The sequence below is a fragment of the Chiloscyllium plagiosum genome, unplaced genomic scaffold (assembly GCF_037043375.1).
Source record: "Chiloscyllium plagiosum isolate Xiang-an unplaced genomic scaffold, Cpla_swu_hap1 HiC_scaffold_35, whole genome shotgun sequence".
Lineage (NCBI taxonomy): Eukaryota > Metazoa > Chordata > Chondrichthyes > Orectolobiformes > Hemiscylliidae > Chiloscyllium > Chiloscyllium plagiosum.
In genome coordinates, this window is record NW_028270173.1 from 16,369,133 (window position 1) to 16,390,563 (window position 21,431).

General features: G+C 42.6%; 2 protein-coding genes and 2 non-coding genes across 5 annotated transcripts; 2 read left to right on the plus strand and 2 right to left on the minus strand.

The window, feature by feature from the left end:
- The first annotated feature begins 111 nt into the window (after nucleotides 1-111).
- LOC122541455 (uncharacterized) lies at nucleotides 112-3,244 on the plus strand. Its single transcript, XM_043678235.2, has one exon. The coding sequence runs from the start codon at nucleotides 1,317-1,319 to the stop codon at nucleotides 2,157-2,159; it is 843 nt and encodes a 280-aa protein (XP_043534170.1). The 5' UTR covers nucleotides 112-1,316; the 3' UTR covers nucleotides 2,160-3,244.
- A 5,522-nt stretch (nucleotides 3,245-8,766) lies between these two features.
- trnag-gcc (transfer RNA glycine (anticodon GCC)) lies at nucleotides 8,767-8,837 on the plus strand. The gene has a single exon. It is a non-coding gene; the product is annotated as a tRNA-Gly (tRNA).
- Nucleotides 8,838-9,723: 886 nt separating this feature from the next.
- LOC122541444 (zinc-binding protein A33-like) lies at nucleotides 9,724-19,901 on the minus strand. 2 transcript variants are annotated; one of them, XM_043678221.2, is made up of 6 exons: nucleotides 19,173-19,898; nucleotides 18,985-19,080; nucleotides 17,941-18,174; nucleotides 16,533-16,555; nucleotides 13,405-13,520; nucleotides 9,724-11,704 (listed from the first exon to the last, which is right to left on the minus strand). In XM_043678221.2, exons 1-6 carry the CDS (start codon nucleotides 19,575-19,577, stop codon nucleotides 11,154-11,156), a joined length of 1,425 nt encoding a protein of 474 aa, XP_043534156.2. In that variant the 5' UTR covers nucleotides 19,578-19,898; the 3' UTR covers nucleotides 9,724-11,153. The 2 variants fall into 2 exon arrangements, with proteins under 2 accessions (XP_043534156.2, XP_043534157.2); XM_043678222.2 differs by lacking the exon at nucleotides 17,941-18,174 and having other exon boundaries at nucleotides 19,173-19,901.
- trnag-gcc (transfer RNA glycine (anticodon GCC)) lies at nucleotides 17,598-17,668 on the minus strand. Its single transcript has one exon. It is a non-coding gene; the product is annotated as a tRNA-Gly (tRNA).
- Nucleotides 19,902-21,431: the final 1,530 nt, after the last annotated feature.

The following is a 21,431-nucleotide window of genomic DNA, read 5'->3' on the forward strand; positions in this document are numbered from 1 at the left end:
GAATGCGCAGGCGCGGTCGGTTTTCGGGGTGTGTGTGGGGGGTGGGGGGGGGAGGAGAAATATGTGGTGTTTAGACATGCGCAGTGAGGCGATGGAGGCGGGCTAAAAATGCTGGAGTCCCTCATTCGGCCGAATGGAGCATGTCAGGGATTGAAGTCACGGCCGTGTCCGAACGGTTCAGCAAGCATCCGGGGTAGTTCAGAGGCCGCTCAATAACAGCCCAAAGGCTCTTTCTGCATTCAGAGGTGCGGAACGCAGAGGTGCGGCCTCACCGTCTCGCGTCGGGACTGTTCAGGAAATGCGGGGTTCCCTCCTCGCGCTCCGGACTGGGTAATCCCGGCGAGCCGGCGGCCACCTTGGTAAAGGAGGTGGTGTTTGAGGAGGAAGCAATACGGCACCGCTGCTGTAGTACAGGCGAATCTCACGATCCGCGGGACGAGCGTAGAAAAACAATTGAAAGCAAGCAAAAACAATTTGCTGGGAAATTCAGCAGGTCCTTGCAGCATCTGTGGAGAGATGAAAACAGAGTTAACGTCTCTAGTCCATTGACATTTCTTCACGACATCGGTTTATAAAATTTTGACAAACAGAGCAGGAGAACTGGAAACAAACAGCCGATACCGGGGATGAAAATGGGTCCTGAGGAGAGAACCGGTGAGGATGGAGCAATGGAGTCTGATTTCGATGCCTGAAATTGGGGGAGAGCATGGAACACAGATTGTTGAAACAAATGGTATTTTTTTCTTATAGAATCCCTACAGTGTAAAGCAGGCCATTCAGCCCATCGAATCCATACTGACCTTCCAAAGACCACCTCACCCAGACACAACCCATGCCCCTGTAACTGTAGCTTCCTCATCGCTAGCCAACACATCTCTGGATATTATGGGCAAGTTTGTTCCATAGAAACAAGGCAAAAATCTCTCATGAATTACATGAAATTAACTTATAAACGCTTTTTTAAATGAGATTTTAAAAGAGGTGGATTGCAGGTGGGAAATTCAAATTATACATGATGTCATGCTCAGACAAGTTCATTCGATTCATCAGGGCCTGAATGCCATTTCTCATCAATATGGAAAGTGAAATGTTTGCTGGTTGTAGAAATGTATTTCTCATGTCTGCCTGACTGGAAAAGCAGTAGGATACATACAGCCAAGTAAGTGGGTTCAAGTACATGGACTGTGGAAAGAGCTTTAATCAGTTACAAACCCTGAAAAGACATTCCTAGCAGAGAGGACCTGTAGATGGATTCTGTGTGTTTATGAGGTTTCAACTGGTCAATCAACCTACAGAGGGACAAGGATACATGCACCATGGAGAAACCATGGAAGTGCGGAGACTGTGGAAAGGGATTCAATTACCCATCTCTGCTGGAAAATCATCGTCGCATTCACACTGGGGAGAGGCCTTTTGCCTGTTCCATGTGTGGAAAAGGATTCGCTCAATCATCGAATCTTGTAACACACCAGCGAACCCATACTGAAGTGAAGCCCTTCACCTGCTCTGTGTGTGGGAAGGAATTCGCTCAGTCATCCAATCTCCTGACACACCAACGGGTTCATACCGAGATGAAGCCATTCACCTGCTCCATCTGTAGAAAAGGATTTAATCATCCATCCAATCTGCTGAAACACTGTCGAATTCACAGTGGGGACAAGCCATTCACCTGCTTTGTGTGTGGGAAGGGATTCACTCAGTCATCTACACTCCTGACACATCAGCGTATTCACACTGAGGAGAGGCCGTTCACCTGCTCAGTTTGTGAGAAAGGATTCAATCATCCGTCCAACTTGCTAAAACACCAGCGCGTTCACACTGGAGAGAGACCGTTCGCCTGCTCCATGTGTGGGAGAGGATTCACTCAGTCGTCAACCCTTGTGATACATCAGCGAACCCACACTGAGGCAAGGCCTTTCACCTGCTCTGTATGTGGGAAGGGGTACATGAATTCATCCAAACTCCTGATACACCAGCGAGTGCATACTGGGGAGAGGCCATTCAGCTGCTCCATATGTGGAAAGGGATTCATGAGTTCATCCATTCTGCTGACACACCAGCGAATTCATACCGGGGAGAGGCCATTTACATGCACTATTTGTGGGAAGCGATTCACTCAGTCATCCAACTTGTTGAGTCACCAACGACGTCACAAATGACTGCAGGAGTTGGATTGCGATTTCATTACTGCTACTAATGTTGTCTAGTACTGAGTGACATTCATTCTGACAGATTGGATTTGTTTCTTTTAATGTTAATGATCCCTGTAACTGGAAAGTGTTTCGTATTGCAAGCTGCTTTGATTCTGCCTCGGTCCCTAAGTTACTTGATTTCTTATCCAATATCCAGAACTAGATGGACAGAAATTTCCTTCAACCAAAAATTGGTAAGACTAAAATTATTGATTTTGAGCACTGGCTCTGAGCACCACTTCCTATCCACTGACTCCATCCCTCTTCCTGAAAATGGTCTGAAATTAAGTCAGTCTTCTGCTTACAATGTCACATTTTAATTCTGAGATGAACTTCCAACCTCATGTTCCTTCCATCATTTAGACCGCCCATTTCCACCACCATCAAATCACTTGAGTTCACCCCATCTTAGTCAAGATTAGAACAGTGCTGGAAAAGTACAGCAGATCAGGCAGCGTCCGAGGAGCAGGAAAATCGGCGTTTCGGGCAAATTAGCTCAGTTCTGCCGAAATCTTTGTTCATACCATTGTTTCATCTAGACTCAACTTTTTGTTTTAACTTTCCTAACTGATCTTGCATATCGTATCCCTTGTAAATGTTTGTGTCATCCAAAACTCAGCTGCCCATGTCTTAACTCACAGCAAATCCCAGTTCTCCTTATCTCAGGTGCATGGATGTGAATTGGCCTGCAGTCAAATGTCATCTTGACTTCAAAATTCTCAGCATCATTTTAAAACATCTCTTCGGTTTTGTCCTTCCTGTGTAATGTACTCCTTCCTTTGAAACCTATGCAATATTTGCAATCCTCAAATTCTGGCCTCTTGTGTGTTCCCAATTATAAATGTTTCTCCATTATCAGCCAGCCCTGCAATTTCCTCCCTATATATGTCTGCCTCTTTTCCTCAGTTTCCTCGCAGACACTCCTTAAACCAAATCGTCAACTGAGCCTTTGGTTGTCTGACCTATTTGCTTCTTTGTGACTCATTGTCAAATGTTGTTTTATACTGTTTCTGTGCAGTCTGCATTGCATTAAAGGTACTATGTAAGTACAAGTTGTGATATTATCTGTTGCTGATTGTGCTTTCAAGGCTGCAGTTTCATGAGGCTGTCTTGAAGGACAATATCCATGATCATTGCCTATTACTAAGAGATCCTAATCAATAATAAGTTTGCAACTATAATAGCAGCTGTTAAGTTAATCCTTTGGTCTTTGGTACAGTTCCATGCCTAAAAGATTCCAAAGTTTAACAGCTGCAATTAGGAAGTGCTGCTTAATCCTTGTGGACAATTCTCACTGACTTGCACATTCTTCACAGTAGCATTTCTGATATCCACCAGAAAGAAGGAAATTGGGAATTGGTGAAGAACTGGCAGCATCCTAGTTTCTCCCTTCGATCTGGTCCAGAAGTCCAATTTGAACAGTAATGGAAAATGTTCATTCTGAGTTACAGATTGAAATTCATCTTTCTGTGCCCGTGGAGCTGCTTCATATCCAATAAGAGGAAATTTGTGTCTTTGGGTTTGGTTTATGTCATGCGAGAGAAGATTGGTGTCAATGTGCAGTAGGTAGTAAAGAAGACAAATGGTATTTTGGCCTTCATTGCAGGAAGTTTTGAGCACAGGAACAAGGATGTGCTGTTGCACTTATACAGGGCCTTGGTGAGGCCACACCTAGAATATTGTGTGCAGTTTTGGTCTCCTTTTCTGGGGAAGGATGCTCTTGCTCTAGGGAGTGCAGTGACAGCTTACCAGGCCAAATGTGGGGGTGGTGGGACTGACATGAGGAGAGGTTGGCTAGGTTAGGATTGTTTTCGCTGAAGTTCAGATGGATGAGGGGGGCATTTCATAGAAATTTATAAAATTCTAACAGGACTAGGCTAGGTAGATACGGGGTGGGGGTGTTGAGAGTGTCAACAGTTGCTGGAAAAGCACATCAGGTCAGGCAGCTTTCGAGGAGCAGGAGAGTCGACATTTTGGGCCAGAGCCCTCCACAAGGAGGATGTTCCCAATGGTGGGTGTGTCCAGAACCAGAAGTCACAGTCTGAGGAATCGGGGTATACCACATAGGATAGAGATGAGGAGACATTTCTTCACCCAAAGAGTGGTGAGCTTGTGGAATTCATTAACATAGGATATAGTTGATGGCAAAACAGTAACTGTATTCATGAGGTGGTTAGATATAGCACTTGGGGTGAATGGGATCAAAGATTATGGGGAGAAAGCAGAATTAGGTTATTGAGTTGGATGATCAGCCATGATCTTGATGAATGGTGGAGCAGGCTTGAAGGGCAGAATGGCCTCCTCCTGCTCCCATCTTCTATGTTTCTATGACTGTGGGATTGCTTTACATCAGTTAAGAGGCATTTGGTATCAGTGATTGTGTGATTGGTTTGTGTCAGCTAAAAGGAGTTTGGTGTCAGTGATTTGTGGGATTGGGTTATATCAGCTGAGAGGAGATTGCTGTCTGTGATTTGTAGAGATAGTTTCTCCATTTTGAATCACTCTGATCAGATTTCTGCCCCATGAAAGTTCTAATCTGTGTCACAATAACAGTTAATGTGACTCTGATGGCGGTAAAGCTTTTCTTCTCGACCTGTTCACCTTTCTTTGTGCGGTAATCACATATGGTGCTATGGTCTACACGGACTTTAACAAAGTTTTTGGTATGTTCACTCATGGCAGACTGGTCAAAAGAGTAAGACTCTACAGGTTCCAAGGCAAAGTGGCACTTCGGATCAAAACTGGCTGAGAAACAAGAAGCAGAGGGTGTTTCTGTGACTGGAAATCTATTTCCAGTAGGATGCTGCAAGTTGTGGTCCTGGAGTTATTGCTGTTTGTGGTCTAAATGATCAATTTAGATTTAAATATAGGGGAAATAGTGAAGGTGTTTATGAATTACACAAATTCCTCGAGTGGTAGATAGTGAGTAAACTGCAGGAGGTGAATAACAGATGGTCAGGTGGACAGAGCAGTGGCAAATGGAATTCAGCCTAGTAAAGTGAGATAATGGATTTGGAGAGGGCTAACATGTCAAGAGATTATTCTATGAATGAAGGACTTTGGAAAGTACTGATGGTCAACAGGACTTTGGTGTACATGTCCAGAGAAATTGAAGGTAACAGACCAGTTAGATAAAATGATCTAGAAAGAATATGGGATAGTTGCCTTTATTAGCTGAGGCATAGAATACAAGAGCAGGGAGATTATGTATAAAACTGTGCAAAACTTTGATTAGGCCACAACTGGGGTCCTGTGTGCAGTTATCATCACGACTTGTAGGAAGGATGTGATTACACTGGAGATGGTGCAAAGGAGATTTACCAGGATATTGTCTGGGTTCAAAGTCCTGAACTATGAGGAAGGATTAGATAGACTAATGTTGTTTTCCTTACAGCAGCAAAGATTGAGGGGGATCCTTAAGTATGTTTGTGAGGGGCATAGAAAGGCTGGATATGCAGGCCCTTTTCCCATTAGTCAAGGGATCAATAATCAGGGGACATTGATTTAGAGTAAGAGGTAGAAAGTGAGGAGGAGAATTGAGGATAGATTTTGTTTTCAGCCAGAGTGTGTTGGGAATCTGGAATTCTTGAAAGGGTAGTTGAACCAGATAGTCTTGTAACATTTAATCAGTGTTAAGATATTCACTTGACATAACTACAGGGTCTATAGGTCATGAGCTAGAAAATGGTATAAAGGTAGCTGGATCTTTGTTAACTAATGCAGAGATGATAGGCTGATTGCCCTCTTGTTCTGTAAACATCTGAGTTGTTAGTCCAATGCACTGGACTTGGCTTTGTTAATTAGCATTGCAACAGGGTCCTTGTATCATTTCTCATCTGCCATCTCAAAGATCAAAACCATTTCATTCAGATTTTTGGCAGCTTTTGACAGAGATTAGTTAAGATTTTTACTTTAGACCTTTGTGTTCTTTCATATTGTAACATAATCCTTACCAATCTACATCTGCCTATGACAGTATAGGTAAGAATCACCATCACACAGCCTTTGTGGAGATGAAGTCCCACCTTCACATTTTGTGTGGTACTATCACCTTGCTAAATGGGACAGACTTCCAACAGATCTAGCAACTCAAGACTGGCCATCCATAAGGCTCCATGGGCCAACAACAGCAGCTGAATTGTATTCCAGAGCAATCTGCTGTCTTATGGGCTATAATATACTCCCACTCAACCACTTCAATCAAACCAGAGGATCAACCCTGGTTCAACTGAGAGTGTTGGAGGGCATTCCAGGAGCAACACCAGGCATAACTGAAAATGAGGTGTCAAGGTGGTGAAGCTACCAAACAGGACCACCTGCATGTCAAACAGCATAAGCTACAAGTGATAGACAGAGCTAAGCAATCCCAATGGATGATATTTAAGCTCTACAGTCCTGCCACATCCAATTGTGAATGATGGTGGACAACTAAAGAACTTATTGAAGGAAGAGGCTCCACAAATATTCCCATCCTCAAGGATGGAAGAGCCCAAAACATCAGTTCAAAATGATGAGGTATTCACAGACATCTTCAACCAGAACTGCCAAGTGGATAATCCATTTCAACCTCCTTCAGTAGTCTCAGCGTTGCAAATATCAGTCTTTATCAAATTTGATTCACTCTACCTGATATCAAGAAATGGCTAGAGGCTTTGGATGCTACAAAAGCTACAGACCCTGACATTATTCAAGCAATAGTACTGCAGACTTGTGGTCCAGAACTTGCTGCAAGTCTGCCAAGCTCTTACAGTACAACACTGTTACCTACATAACAATTTGGAAAATTGCCCATATACGTCTTATACACAAGAAGCAGGTTCCATCCAACCCAGCCAGTACTGTCCCATCAGTCTATGCTCGAACATCTGTAAAGTGATGGAAAATGTCAACAGTGCTATCAAGCAGCACCTGCCCACTGACAGCCAGTTTCGGTTATGCCAGGGCCACTCAGCTCTTGACCTCATTGCAGCCTACAAACATGAACAAAAGTGCTCAATTCCACAGGTAAGATGAAAGTGGCAGCCCTTGACATCAAAGCCATAGTTAACAGATGCAGCATCAAGAATCCTGAGAAAAATCATCAGGTACTGAGAGCCCATTCTCCCCCGACTGGAATCATACTTGTTAATAGGGAGATTGTTGTGGTGTTGGAGGTCAGTCATCTCAGCTCTAGGACATCTCTGCAGGAGTTCTTCAGAGTAGTGAAATTGGCCAAACAATCTTCAGCTACTTTGCCAGCCACCTTCCCTCTGCGATACCATCAGAAGTGGGATGTTCATTGATTATAGCATAATGTTCTACACCATTCATAACTCCTCAGATAATGAAGCAGTGCATGTTCAAATGCAACAAGATCAGGACAATATCTAAGCTTGGGCTGACAAGTGGCAAGTAATATTCGCGCCACACAAATAGCAGGCAATTACCTTTGTGGACTCATGGTGAAAATAGCAATAGCTTAAGTGTATTAAAGACATTTTATTCTCATTTTGGACTTTTAAACTCTGTGTTCCCATGCTATTCTTTCTTTTTACTATTTCAATACTGTAACAACACTTAAAGTATCTGTACCTAGGTACTGTTGAGAGGTGATATTACAAACTTTTCATGGCAGTCATTCGAGTGCATGTGACAATAAATGCTGTTCAAATAAGAATTGATCTAACACTGCCCCTTGAGAACCAATGATGTTACCATCATTGAATGCCCCATTGTTAACATCCTGGGGGTTACCATTGACCAGAAACTCAACTGGTCACCACACAAGAGCGGGTCAGAGGCTAAGAATACTGCAATGTGTAACTCATATCCCAGCTCCCCAAAGCCTGTCTACATTCTAAAAGGCAGAAGTCAGGAGTGATGGAAGGCACTGCATTTGCTGGGATGCGTGCAGCTCCAACATTACCCAAGAAGCTTGACAGCATCCCGGACAAAGCAACCTGCTTAATTGCCTCCACACCCACAGGCATTCACTTTCTCCGTCATGGACTCTCAAGTAGCAGTAATGTTAAAAATCACACAACACCAGGTTATAGTCCAACAGGTTTATTTGGACTATAATCTGGTGTTGTGTGATTTTTAACTTTTCCACCCCAGTGCAACACCGGCACCTTCAAATCATAGCAGCAATGTGTACTACCTACAAACGGCACCGCGGCAATTCATTAAAGATGCTTGGGCAACTCCTTCCAAGTCCACAATCACTTCCATCTAGGACAACAGTAGCAAGTACATTGGAACACAGCCACTGAAAAGTTCTATCCAAAGCCACTCACCAGCCTGTCTTGGAAATATTCCTTCACTATCACTGGGTCAAAATCCTGGAATTCCATTACTTAGCTATCCCGGCTTAGTTTAGTGAAACTCGTTAAAATAACATACCTGAAATATTAGGCAAAACCTATTTTGTATTTGTCTATTCGGGAGCGGTACTGTTGTAGTCACTAAACTGAGTAAACAATCATCATTTCATTGCGATCTTTCTACTTGTTTTGCAGCTACTTTGGCAATATATGTTTAATTTTCTGCTGGAATTCAAACTGTATGAGAATTGTAGCAAGTTTCGTTCGTGAGTGCATTGGTGGTTCAGTGGTAGAATTCTCGCCTGCCACGCGGGAGGCCCGGGTTCGATTCCCGGCCAATGCAACGCTAATTACTCTATTTTTTTACAGGGCATAATGGAGTTTAGCAAGACAGGATATCTGTTTCGCTTGGCCGCACACTCTCCTGTTTACTGCCTCGATAAAGATCAAGCAATTGTACATAGACATTAACAGGAATTTGTTCACTCAGCGTGGTGAATCTTACAGAAATCTCAACATCATACTCTGCAGGCCCAATTTTTGAGCATTTTCAACACAGGATCCATAGTTTCCTAGAAACGAATGACTAAGTGAAATGAGGATAGTGTCGGAAAATGGTCTTCAAATGATCGGTCGTGATCCCGGAATGATGGGCCAGACTCGATTCGCTGAATAGTCTGATCCTGTGTGAGCCTGTCACTGTCGCTGAGAGAGGCACTCTTTTCGAGTGAAAGATTGTTGTGTTGTCAGTGCCTGACACAGATCAGACTTTCAATGAACCCTCAAAACAAATCAATTGGGGAAAAATATGTTGCTTCTGTCTGCTATCGAAAGAACTTTTTTATGCCAGAGATGCAGGTACAGTTTCAATGTTTAAAAGACATTTGGATAAGTTCATGAATAAAAAAGGTTTGGAGGGATATGGGCCAGGAAAGATAGATGAGACAAGTTTAGTTTGGGAACATGGTCGACGTGGATTAGTTGAAACGAAAGGTCTGTTGACTCTTATGACTGTACACATCATGTGGACTGCAGCGGTTCAAGAAGGCAGCTTGTTACCACCTTCCCAACGGCGGCTAGAGTTGCCAGCAATAAATGCTGGTTAGCCAGCTACTTCCATAAGTAAATAAATAAAAGCGTGTTGTGTTTCAACATTTATATTCCAGGAAAGTATGTCTGAGAAACAGAAAAGACACATAGGCTAAAAAGAACTAAGCAACTTTACAAAGTAGCATTTTGCACGTTTTATTTTCTTTTGTGAAAGGTGCTATATGAACATTGTAAGTGAAGAAGGCCCATGAAGTCAAATACAGCAGAAGACAGTCTGTCTTTGGAAACATTTCAAAGATGCATTGTGGAGGTATGAAATGGACATTCTCACCCCTACATTCATACATCTTCTATAATCAATACCATAACATTTTCAATGTGCATGACCACCTTTTATGGTATTTATAGTAACTTGAAATAAATCAAATGTCACTATGAAATATTGAAGAATCATCGTTTGGAATGGAAATAATGATGAAAACGTTTTTAAAAAGAAAAAGGAAGCAAAAAATGCTTGAAAGCAATCTATATTTGGTACATATTCTCATGGGGCCTTAACAGTGCCAACATTGAAAAGATGCTTTTGCCTTGGCTGATTAAACTGGGGACACAATGAGGAGAATGTGGGGGCACAGCTCTGTATAAGGGACCAACTATTTACGACTGAGATAAGGAATTTCTTCTTTCAAAAGGTTGTGAATCTTTGGAATGCTCTTCCCCTAGAGGGTTGTTGATGCTCCGTTATTAAATGTTGGCCAGAATGGATAGGTTGTTTGTTGCCCTTGAACTGGATGGCTTGCCAGGATATTTCAAAGTGCAGTTAAGAGTCATTGCTGCAGGACTGGTGTTATAGTTTAAGCCATACTACGCAAGGGTGGCTTATTTTCTTCCTGAAAGGACATCGTTAACCAGATGTATTTTTAACAAAAAATAAACAGTGACAACTGTCTTCGCTGAGACAAACTTAATATTCCAAACTTTAATAAAATCATCTTAAGTTCCACTTTTGCACGAAACCAGCATTTATGGACCACCCTTAATTGCTTAATAGGCAGTTAAGAGTTGATAACATTGCTGTGGGCCTGGAGTCACATGTAGGGATAACAAATAAGCATGGTTGTTTCCTTCCCTCAAGGACATTAGTGGACCAAATAGTTTTTCTCTCTGACTGTCAGGTTTCATGATCATTATTAGGGGCTTGGTAGAATTTGAACACAGGTTCCCAGAACATTGCTTGGATGTCTGGATTAATAACATAGCGATAATACGCTAGATGGTAGTGATGGAATCAAATCCTGTACCAAGAACTGGTTGCTGGATTATTAACAGTCACATCACCATCTTCCTTAATTCCTGCAGCTCACAGCACATTATACCCAGTAAGTTCCTCTCTACAATTGAGCTCATATTTGTTTCTTCTCTCCCCCTCCTTCTTTCCCCTTCAGCCCTATACAGTTCCTTGCTGATCTTTCAGTTCCCAGTTCGGATACAGGGTTTATTCCCAGAATGTTAACCTGGCTTCTTTCTCCACCTGTAACTGAGAGTGACCCCTATCAGTTTACAACTGGCAGGAGGCAGGGGGCAGGGGCAAAATTATGGGATGGATCCATTAGTAACATTTAATGCTGCAGATTGTTAGAGGTCCTGAGTTTTTTCCATCTATATTCCATCCTGGGTGAAAAAAAGGAAAAATTTTCTCAGTGAAGGTATGGGTAAAAGTGTAGAGATGGGACATGTTGTCTGCATTGTAAAATGATACCTGACCATCCTCGTAGTTAAGATAAACCCCGATTTTCTGGGGATTCACCATTGGAGTGAGATGGGTAGGTGAGGGAGAGGTGACCGCAAAATAATAATTTCCAAATTCCAACCACAGAGTCCAGTAACCAGATTCTGGGCTCAGGTCAATTTCTCCTTTCCCCGCAACAGACTTTTGAGCCACTCCGATAATCCACTGAGTCTTATTCCCCACCTCCACTTCCCAGTAATGTTGCCCTGATGTGAATCCTTCTGATCCTAGGACGGAAGGCCAGGTATCAAACTTCCCTGACTGATCAGGGAGCCGCTGTGGTATATCTCCGAGTCTCACACTGGTCCGGTCCTCAGACAGGATGAGCCGAGGATTCTTTGTGTCCAGATCCAGAGTCAAAACGGTTGGAACTATGGGAAAATACAAATGATAATGATGAGAGTACGGTGGATAGAGTAGGTATCTATCTACTATGAATGGAAAGAGACAGTGGGCTGGGAGCAGAATGAACAGGAGGAGGTGGGAGGAGAGTTGGAGAGCAACAGATGAATGTGCCAGATCAGGGAGTATGAGTGATAGGAGAGAAAGTGGTCGCAGAGAGGATGGAAGAGAACAAGTTTGTGTCAACAGGAAGTGGATTTTGGGAAGAGGAAGAAGAAGGACTGATAGCTCATGTATTGTACAGGGAAAAGGAATGGGGTGTGGAAAGAGCACAAGGAAGGAGTGGGTTAACGGGTTATAATCGGAGAGGGCAAGAGGGCTGGAGTCAGCATGATAAATGGAATGGAGCTAGAGTGCATGTGAGACAGAAAATAAATTAGGAGCGAGGAAGGGATAGCTTGAGGCTGAAATTGGGAAGGAAGAGTGAAAAATAGGGCAGGAAAAAATGACAGAGGTGAGCAATATTGTGAGACATGACAGTAGAGTAAAAACATCAGACAGGAAAGAGGGTTTGAGAGGAATAGCATTGAGAGATGGTGTGCAAAATGAAGAATGAAAGTGAAAGGAAGAAGAAAATAGAGTATTGAGACAGAGAGAATAGAATGTCATAGAATCATAGAATCCCTACAGTGTGGAAACTGGCCATTCAGCCCAACTAGTCCACACTGACCCTCTGAAGAGTATCCTACCCAGAAACATTCCCCCTTACTCGACACCTACCCCAGACTAATGCACCTAACCTACCGAGCACTATGGGCTATTTAGCATGGCCAATTCACCTAACCTCCACATCTTTGGATTGTGGGAGCACCCAGAGGAAGCTCACATGAACACGGGGAGAATGTGCAAAGAGAGGCAGGGAGAAAAATTGAAGCAGTAGGAGGTAAGTGAAGAAGAGAAAGATAGCAAGAGATGAGAGAGCTGAAGGGAAGAGATATATTGGAGGCTAGAAAGAGAATGGAAGTGGGAAACAAGAGAACGGGGAGGGATATTTGGGGATGGAGCACAGGGGAAACTGTAATAGAGTAGATTTTTAAAAAAAGTTTTTAACAATGAAAGAAAACAAAGCAACTGTGCCATGGTTTTGTGTTGCAGAAGGTGAAATTTATAGCAAGGTCTGCAGTTATTTCTATTAACTTCACTGAAAATTTAAATTGTGTTCAATGGCTGCAGAATGTCTTATTTAACCACTGATCTTGAAGTGACTGTTTGAATCCCCATCAGGACTATTGCAAGTGGTTATGATTAGATTAGATTCCCTAAAATATGGAAACAAGTCCTTTGGCCCAACAAGTCCATACTAACCCTCTGAAGAGTAACCCACCCAGACCCATTCCCCGATCCTATATTTGCCCGTAACTAATGCACCTAACACCATGGGCAATTTTGCACAGCCAATTCGTTTGACCTGCACATCTTTGGATTTTGGGAGGAAACCCACGCAGACACAAAGACAATGTACAAACTCCACACAGGTAGTCATCTGAGGCAGGGATCGAACCCGGGTCCATAGTGCTAACCACTGATCCACCGTGCCACCATGGTTATACAGACAGTATAACTGTCTAGAAACCCAGTGGTTAATCTGAGCCTCCATAATGCCTTCAGTCAATTCCTAAGTATATTTATAGTCAGACAAATGAATCTAAAATGAATATGCAACTTTTACCGGGGTTAATGGAGTCTATCATTTCTTTCCAGGCTGTGTACTGTAAAGGCCCACTAAACTTTCCAATAGAAAAGGCGACATCTGTTACAGAGAATGTATTAGAGTCCACACTATTCCTGTGAATATTAAACAGATGATGTTGTAAATTGGTGTTAATGAGAATATTTCAGTAATGATGCAAATATGAAACCATGCCAATTTTCCTTTCGTACAGTGCTTTCCTTTTAAAGCAAATGTGAGAGAAAATGAATTGTTAATCTTGTTTCTATAACTGAGCAAAAGACAACTTCAAAATTCAAGGACATGGAATCAAAATGCTCACGTTAAGGGAAAGGCTCATGATGTGATAACAGTGGTTGCCAAGTCATCACATACCACAGGGGAAGATAAGCATTTAGCCTGTACACTTGCAAACGAAGTTAAGTTCTGAATATATTAGAAGCTGTTTTAGACATCTAAGATGCAGCTTGATGTTTAAGCTTAATGTATACACTTTAACCTCACTCCCACCATATTCCCTGCACTCCTCTACTTATGACTTCTTCACCATTCCTGATTTCAGTCAACATCACCAGCTCAGTGGTTCACTCTGAAAAATGCTACCTCTTCACAATTTTTTCCTCTATGAAGGTATCTTCTAAAGCCTTCCTCAATCATTTGTATTAATATCTACTTACTTGATGTTAATTTCAATTTTATGATGTTTCTGCGAAGTACCTTCAGATATTCTATTTTATCAAAGCATTTTTATTTCATAAGGATAGGTGTACAGGAGGAAAGAAGTCTTGTCAAAATTCTACATATTGTTTTATAAGTTTGCATTTGGAGTACTATGTGCGTTTTTGACTCTGCATAGCTACAATAGAGGTAATGTCTCCAGGATGACCAGATTGTTCAATGGTAAAAGTCTGAGTGATTTAGGTCTATGTTCTCTGGAGTTTACAAGAATGAGAGGCAACCTCATTGAGGCATGCAAAACTCCAGTGCAGCATGATAGGGTAGATGCTGCGAGAAATTAATACACTGGGTACAGTCAGGACAATGGGCTGATCATTTAGGATTTTTAATCTTCCGTAACACAAAAATTACTTATTGAAGATTTCTAATCATTTTAATGGAGCACAGGTGGGGAGGGATGTACCATTTTCTTAGTATATTCCATAATGGCATTTCTGCCATTAGCCATGATTGAAAACTGTTCAAGATGCCAATTCTACCCTTGTGGCAGAATGTGACAGTAAACCTCTGGTTCTAAACCAGGACAGTAAATATAAAATGTACTATTTACTTTAACTCATGCCGTGCCTGAGATCTGATTTATTTAAAGTAAGCCATTCTAAGATTCAATCCGATGATGTGAGGTCTGACTGCAGTATAACACAGTTGCATTCACTTGGTATTACAGGAAACTTGAAAGGGTTCAGGAAAGGTTTACAAGGATGTTGCCAGAGAGGACTTGAGCTGTAGGGAGAGGCTGAGTAGGCTGGACCTGTTTAGCGAGAACTGAGGGGGCTGAAGGGTGACATTTAAAGGTTGACAAAATCACGAGGGGCATGCATAAGATAAATAGACAAGGTCTTTTCCCTGGGGTGGGGAGGTCCAGAATGAGAAGGTAAAATTTAAGAAGACCTAAGGAGGAGGTTTTTCACACAGAGGATGGTGCATGTATGGAATCAGCTGCCAGAGGAAGTGGTGGAAGCTGGTGCAATTATAACATTTAAAAAGCGTCTGGATGCATATATGAATAGGAAGGGTTTAGAAGGACATAGGCCAAGTGCTGGCAAATGGGAGTAGCTTAGGTTAGGATAGCTAGGTGGCACGGGCAAGTTAGACTGAAGGGTCTGTTTCTGTGCTGTACCTCACTACGACTATAACTATGGCTGATCAGAAGTGTGAAGGTTTTTTTCATATATTTATGGGATGAGCATTTAATTCCTTGCTATGTCATTGTTATTGCCCATCTCAAATTGTTCTTGTGAAAATGGTTAGAGGTGGGTCATTTCCTGGCATTTGTATTGTGCAATCATACTTGCTACTGAATAGTCAAAGCCTGGACATTGTCTTGGTTAGATATTTTCTATACAACCTTTGCTGAAATGTTTTTAAAAATCTCTAGAATAGAGTCCTGGCTCAGAAATAAGAGTTGCTCCCGCTGTATTGTCCAAGATATTGTCACAGACCCAAACATGTTCTGCTGCTTCATCATTGACCTTCCTTCCATCTTAAAGTCAGAAGTGGGCATTTTTGTTCATGACTGCATAATGATAGCACCATTCACAGCTCCTCAGATACTGAAGCAGACCATGTTCAAATGCAGCAAGCCAATGTCATCTGACAAATACAACCACATTCCTTTGTGCTAGATATGACTCCAACCAGCGGATAAGCAAAGATTGTGAACCTACTGAGCTCTTCAAAATCGAAGGTCATTAATGTTCTAGCATTGAATATATTTGAGGCTGGATTGTAGAAATGGTTGATATGCTTACAAAACCAATGGATGAGCAGGAAAATGAAGTTCATCATTAATAATAGTGGAGCAGCTTGATCTGTGGGCTATTCCTACCACCATCTCTATGTTCTTGTGTTTATAAATATGAGTTGTGCTGATTGTGTGCACATAACATGTTTATGTTTTAATTAACAAAGAACTCATTTCAATTTTAAGAATAGCGTTCTCCACTTGTTCAGGAACCATGTAGGCAAACTATAATTTGCAAGTAATAATTTTGGGCCTAGAATCCAAGTTGTATTAATTACATTTTATGTTGTGAAATTTTTAAATAAGTGTTTTTGATAAAATCCAAGAGTGATTAATTATTGTAATAAAACATATACATCCATAGAGTTATATTTCTGATGTGGGTTTGCTCGCTGAACTGGAAGGATCATTTTTAGACGCTTCATCACCATACTAGGTAACATAATCAGTAAGCCCCTGGTGAAATCCGATCAGCTATAGTTGCACAGCTAACAACTTTGTCGACCTGATTTTAAGTTTGAATGACTTAAAATTGGGCTCAAACATGAACGTGTCATGATAAACAGGTAAGAATCTGTTGCAAAATACCACTTTCTAAGTTATTTTTCCAAAGAAAAGTCTAATTTCAGTCAAGAAAATGTCCTACCTTCCATTCCAGGAAACGCTGTCCTAGAATTAACAAAGAAAAGAAGTTAGTGGGATAGTAACATATTGAGAGACGCTACAAAAGTGTTGTTGAAGTTGATAATTGGGATTTGAGGGAAGCATAAATTGGTGCAATTTAGAAGGGACTTGGTGAATTCAATTGAATAATTTTAAAAGAGAAGCAGGGACTGAGAGACCTGTTGGGTCACACACCCAAAACATCAAAATAATTAATCAAAGAACCATCCTTAAATTCTGATTTTTGATGATTTGGAATGTTTGAATTAACGAGAGAGTAGGGGGTAGTATCTTCAAAAGTAATTTTCATAAAGGATTTAAATGCATGTTTGAATAGATAATTCTCACGTTCTGGAGCAAGAGTAGGATTAGAGTCAGAGAGCGTGGAAACAGACCCTTGAGTCCAACCAGTCCACGAGACTATGTTCTTGAAGTAAACTAGTCCCACCTGCCTGATTTTCAACACATATCCCTCCAAACCTTTCCTATTCACGAAGTTATCCAACTGCCTTTTAAACATTGTAACTGAACCAGCATTCTCCCACTTTCTCTGGCATAGGCCATTTCTTTCAAAAGCAGACAGAAGCCCAACCTTTCTTTCCCCCAGTTGTTTTCTTTTCACGGTATTGCATTGAAAATCTAATCTTTGTGTCAGGCACTGAAGACCGTAACAAGCTTTCTACTCGAAAAGATTAGACAGCGACAGTGACAGCGACAGTCACACAGGGATAGGCCAATCAGCTATGAAGTCTGGCCCATCATTCTGAGATCACGGCCGGTCATCTCAAGACCATTTTATGACACTATGTCCATTTTATTTAATGCCATTATCTTCCAGAGACCAATAGATTATGTAATGAAAATATTCAAAAGTTGACCCTACAGAGCCGTGTCGGGTAGAGATTTCTGTTAGATTCCGTGAAGAAATACCGGCTTGGTCTTTATCGTGGCAGGAAATTGGAGAGTTTGCAACCAGACGAAACAGGTATCCGATCTGGCTGAAGTATATTACGCCGTTTAACATTTGAAGTAAAAAAGTGCTCTGCAATGCATTGGCCGGGAATCGAACCCGGGCCTCCCGCGTGGCAGGCGAGAATTCTACCACTGAACCACCAATGCAACTGCTAAAAAACGTTACTACAATTCTCCTAGAGTTTGAATTCCAGCAGGGAATTAAACCGGTCTTGTTGAAAGAGTGGAAACCGACTGCAATCTCCAGCATCTCCAGCCCTCACTTTCGCCATTGCTGGTATAGCGAGGAAAATTGCAATGAACCGCTGCTTCTTTAATCGGTTTGGTGACTACAGCAGAACCGGCCCCGAACACACTGAGACAAGACGGGTTTGCTAAAAGGTTTCAGGGAGCTAAGTCGCGATAGTAGGATCCCTCACCTTCAAAAATGTCAGCTCGTCTTGCTGCTCCATTTGTTTCTGCAACTTTGAGTATTCATCTTCAATAGAATTTATATTCTGCTGGATAATCTCAAGATTCCGCTCAATAGTCACCAGAATCCTCTTCTCTTCTTGTCTGAGATCTCTGAGTAAACGCTGCTCTTTCTCAGTGAGAATCTGGTGCATTTTAGTGAACTCAAATGTGATGTGTGTCTGTAGACTACTCGCCTGTTCCTACCAAATGAAATGTGAAACCTCATTAACGTCCCGCCATAAAGGGAACAGATCTCAGAAAACCAGAAACGAAAAACAGAAGTTGCTGGTTGAACTCAGCAGATTGGCAGCGCCTGTGGAGACATGGTAGCGTTAACAAAAGTTAGTTAACAGAGTTAAAAGGTTGGGGTGCATGTTAAAGCTACGGTGGGGGCGGGGGAGGAGTGAATGATAGTGGAAGTGTGGGGCAAATTACTGCAGATGCTGGAGTTTGTGCTGAAAACAACAAATGCTGGAGATAACAGCGGATCTGGTAGCATCCGTGGAGAGAGCAAGCTAACGTTTCGAGTCTAGAATTCACTCTTCATCAGAGTTGGACAGACAAAAGAATGGTAAAGGTTAGTCTGGGGTAATCACTATTTGCTAATTGGGTCGTGGTAGCTCCCCATGTGATGACATGGCCAGGTGCATAGGGTTTCAGGTAAAGGCATGAGAGGAGGTGCTCAAGCCTAAAATTAATTAACTTGGTATTAAACTGCTGCAGGGTTCCCAAGCGGAAAATGAGATCATGGATGCTTCATCTCCACCGATCGTTTACTCCTCCCTTCCTACCCCATCTTCAACATATACTGTACATCAACCCTGTTCTCGCTACAATCAGTTCTGAAGAAGGGTCACTGGATGCACAACGTTAATACTGGCTTTCCCTCCACAGATGCTGCTGAGCTTTTTCCCATTAGTTTCTCTTGATTCTGATTTTCAAAATCCCCACTTCTCTCCTCCCTCCACTCCCACTCCCCCGCAGAAAATATCAGCAGAGGAAGAGCTCACCTTAATTTGGGAAATCACCCGTTTCTGTTTCTGTTCCGTTTTTACAATCTGGGATTTCTTCTGTGTGAGAGAATCTAAGGAAGCTTTCAGCTGATCCTGGCATTGGGTGAAAAAAAACACGGGATGAAAGCGTTAGAATGTGAAAATCTGTTGAAATCATCAGATGGTCAAAACTGTTTCCATTTTACCTTGTAGTTTTCAATCACCGCTTTAATCGGCTGGAGGCGGTGGCCTCTGTGTTCCCGCAAATCTCTGCAAATGTAACAGATCAATTTCTTGTCCGTTTCACAGAACAGCTTCAATTCTCTCTGATGCTCCTCACATTGGGGTTGACCATCCTGCTCTTTTGGTTCCAGCTTTATTTTTCGCGCTTTCTCGGCCAGGTTCGCCAAGGACCGGTTCACCCGGATACTTTTTTTTGCACACTTCTGTCTGCATTGCGGGCAGTTCATCTTCTTTTTCCAACACTGAGAGATACAGGAGCGGCAGAAGTTATGCCCGCACTCCAATATTACCGGATCGGTGAAGAAATCGAGACAAATGGGGCAGATTGCCTCCTCGGTCAAGCTTTCGGTCTCTTCTCTGGAAGCCATGCCGAGCCCAGTTTTCTGTTTCGATTTTTCTGCAACGCTGGGGGACCTGAGTTCGACGAATGCCCAGTGAAATTATTTGCAATTCTCATAGAATTACACCGGTGGAGATCTTGTGGACTTTTGCTCAGAGAAACAAACCCAGGAACAACATCAAAGATGAACAGCGTTAGTTAATGGCGGTTAAGTAGAACTCTGGTCGAGAGGCTGGACCTTCAGGGGAGTGGCGACGGTGAGAGCCGGAAACAGGCGGGGATTGTTTGTACACTTTCGAGCTCGCTGCTGATTACGAATGCTGCCGAAACTTCTAAAAGATGCGGATCCTGAAACTGAATTGAGCTGATGGCTGCGGCCTAGATGTGCAATACTTTAATTAGTATTTGAATCGCTTTATATAACTGGGGGAATTAAAGCCTTTCGAGGGTTTAGACCTGTGTGACACTGGATTTCATTTGCAAAACCAGAAGACTTCCATTTGTGTAGCGCCTTCCTTGTCCAAAAGCAGCGTGTAAACGACCAAGCTCTTGCGAATTCCAATCATTGTGGTGATGTAGAAACCAGAGCAAAGAAACTTAGGGCACCAGAATCTGGCTTATAGATATCAATTTTTAAAAAAAGTATTTAATTACCTCTGTGGAATAATACCATTTACATTCATCTGAGAGAACAAACTAGGCCTCAACATTAAATCTTTTGGGTTTAAAAAGAAACTCGCTCTGTCACACATTCTGGGAGACAGTGAAGTCTGCAGATGCTGGCCATCAGAGTTGAGAATGTGTTGCTGGGAAGCACAACAGGTCAGACAACATCCGAGGACCAGGAAAATCGACGTTTCGGGCCGGGATTCTTCATCAGGAAGCACCGAAACGTCGATTTTCCTGCTCCGAGGATGCTGCCTGACCTGCTGTCACACATTCTCTCAATCCCTCAATTATTATTATATCCATAGATCTCTCCATCTCTCCTATACTCCTCTCCCTCACAAACGATGCAACCACTATGCCATAGCTGACACGTCCCCTTTGCATTAGAGGCGGTGAGGCCCTTGCTTGAAGGTTTCTACGAGATCAAATCTGATGGAGTGCATTTTCTATATTAAGCGAATCCTGTCAAACAATGAATGAAGCTACGAGTTGACAGCAGGTGGAGAGCCCTCGAAACCCAAAAAGAAACAGAAGGTTTTGTTTTTCTGTCCACAGTTGTCACCGCGTTTTCCGAGTTTCTCCAGCCCCTTTTGCTGTTTCAGGTCTCCAGTATCGACAGTTTGGTTTTAGTTTAGTAGGCCTTCCGAGTTTGTTCCACCATTGATCTGATTCCTCCACCTTCCTCCACCCCCCCGACCCCGATATGGTTTGCATAACTTTTCCCACTACGGAGGGGCTTCTGCGGTCCAAGCAGTGGCGCAGTGGTTAGCACTGCTGCCTCATAGCGCCCGAGACCGAGGGTCAATTCTGGATAAAAGCAAATCACTGCGGATGCTGGAATCTGAAACCAAAAGTGAAAATGCTGGAAAATCTCAGCAGTCTGGCAGCATCTGTAAGGAGAAAAAAGAACTGACGTTTCGAGTCTAACTGACCTTTTGTCAAGGGTCAGTTAGACTCGAAACGTCAGCTCTTTTCTCTCCTTACAGATGCTGCCGGACCTGCTGAGATTGTCCAGCATTTTCTCTTTTGGACCAAGGTTTAATTCCCACCTCGGGGAACAGTCTGTGTGGAGTTTGCAAATTCTCCCCGTGTCTGCGCGGGTTTCCTCCGAATGCTCCGGTTTCCTCCCACAGTCCAAAGATCAGGTGAATTGCCCGTAGTGTTAGGTGAAGGGGTAAGTGTAGGGAAATTGGTCTGGGTGGGTTGCTCTTTG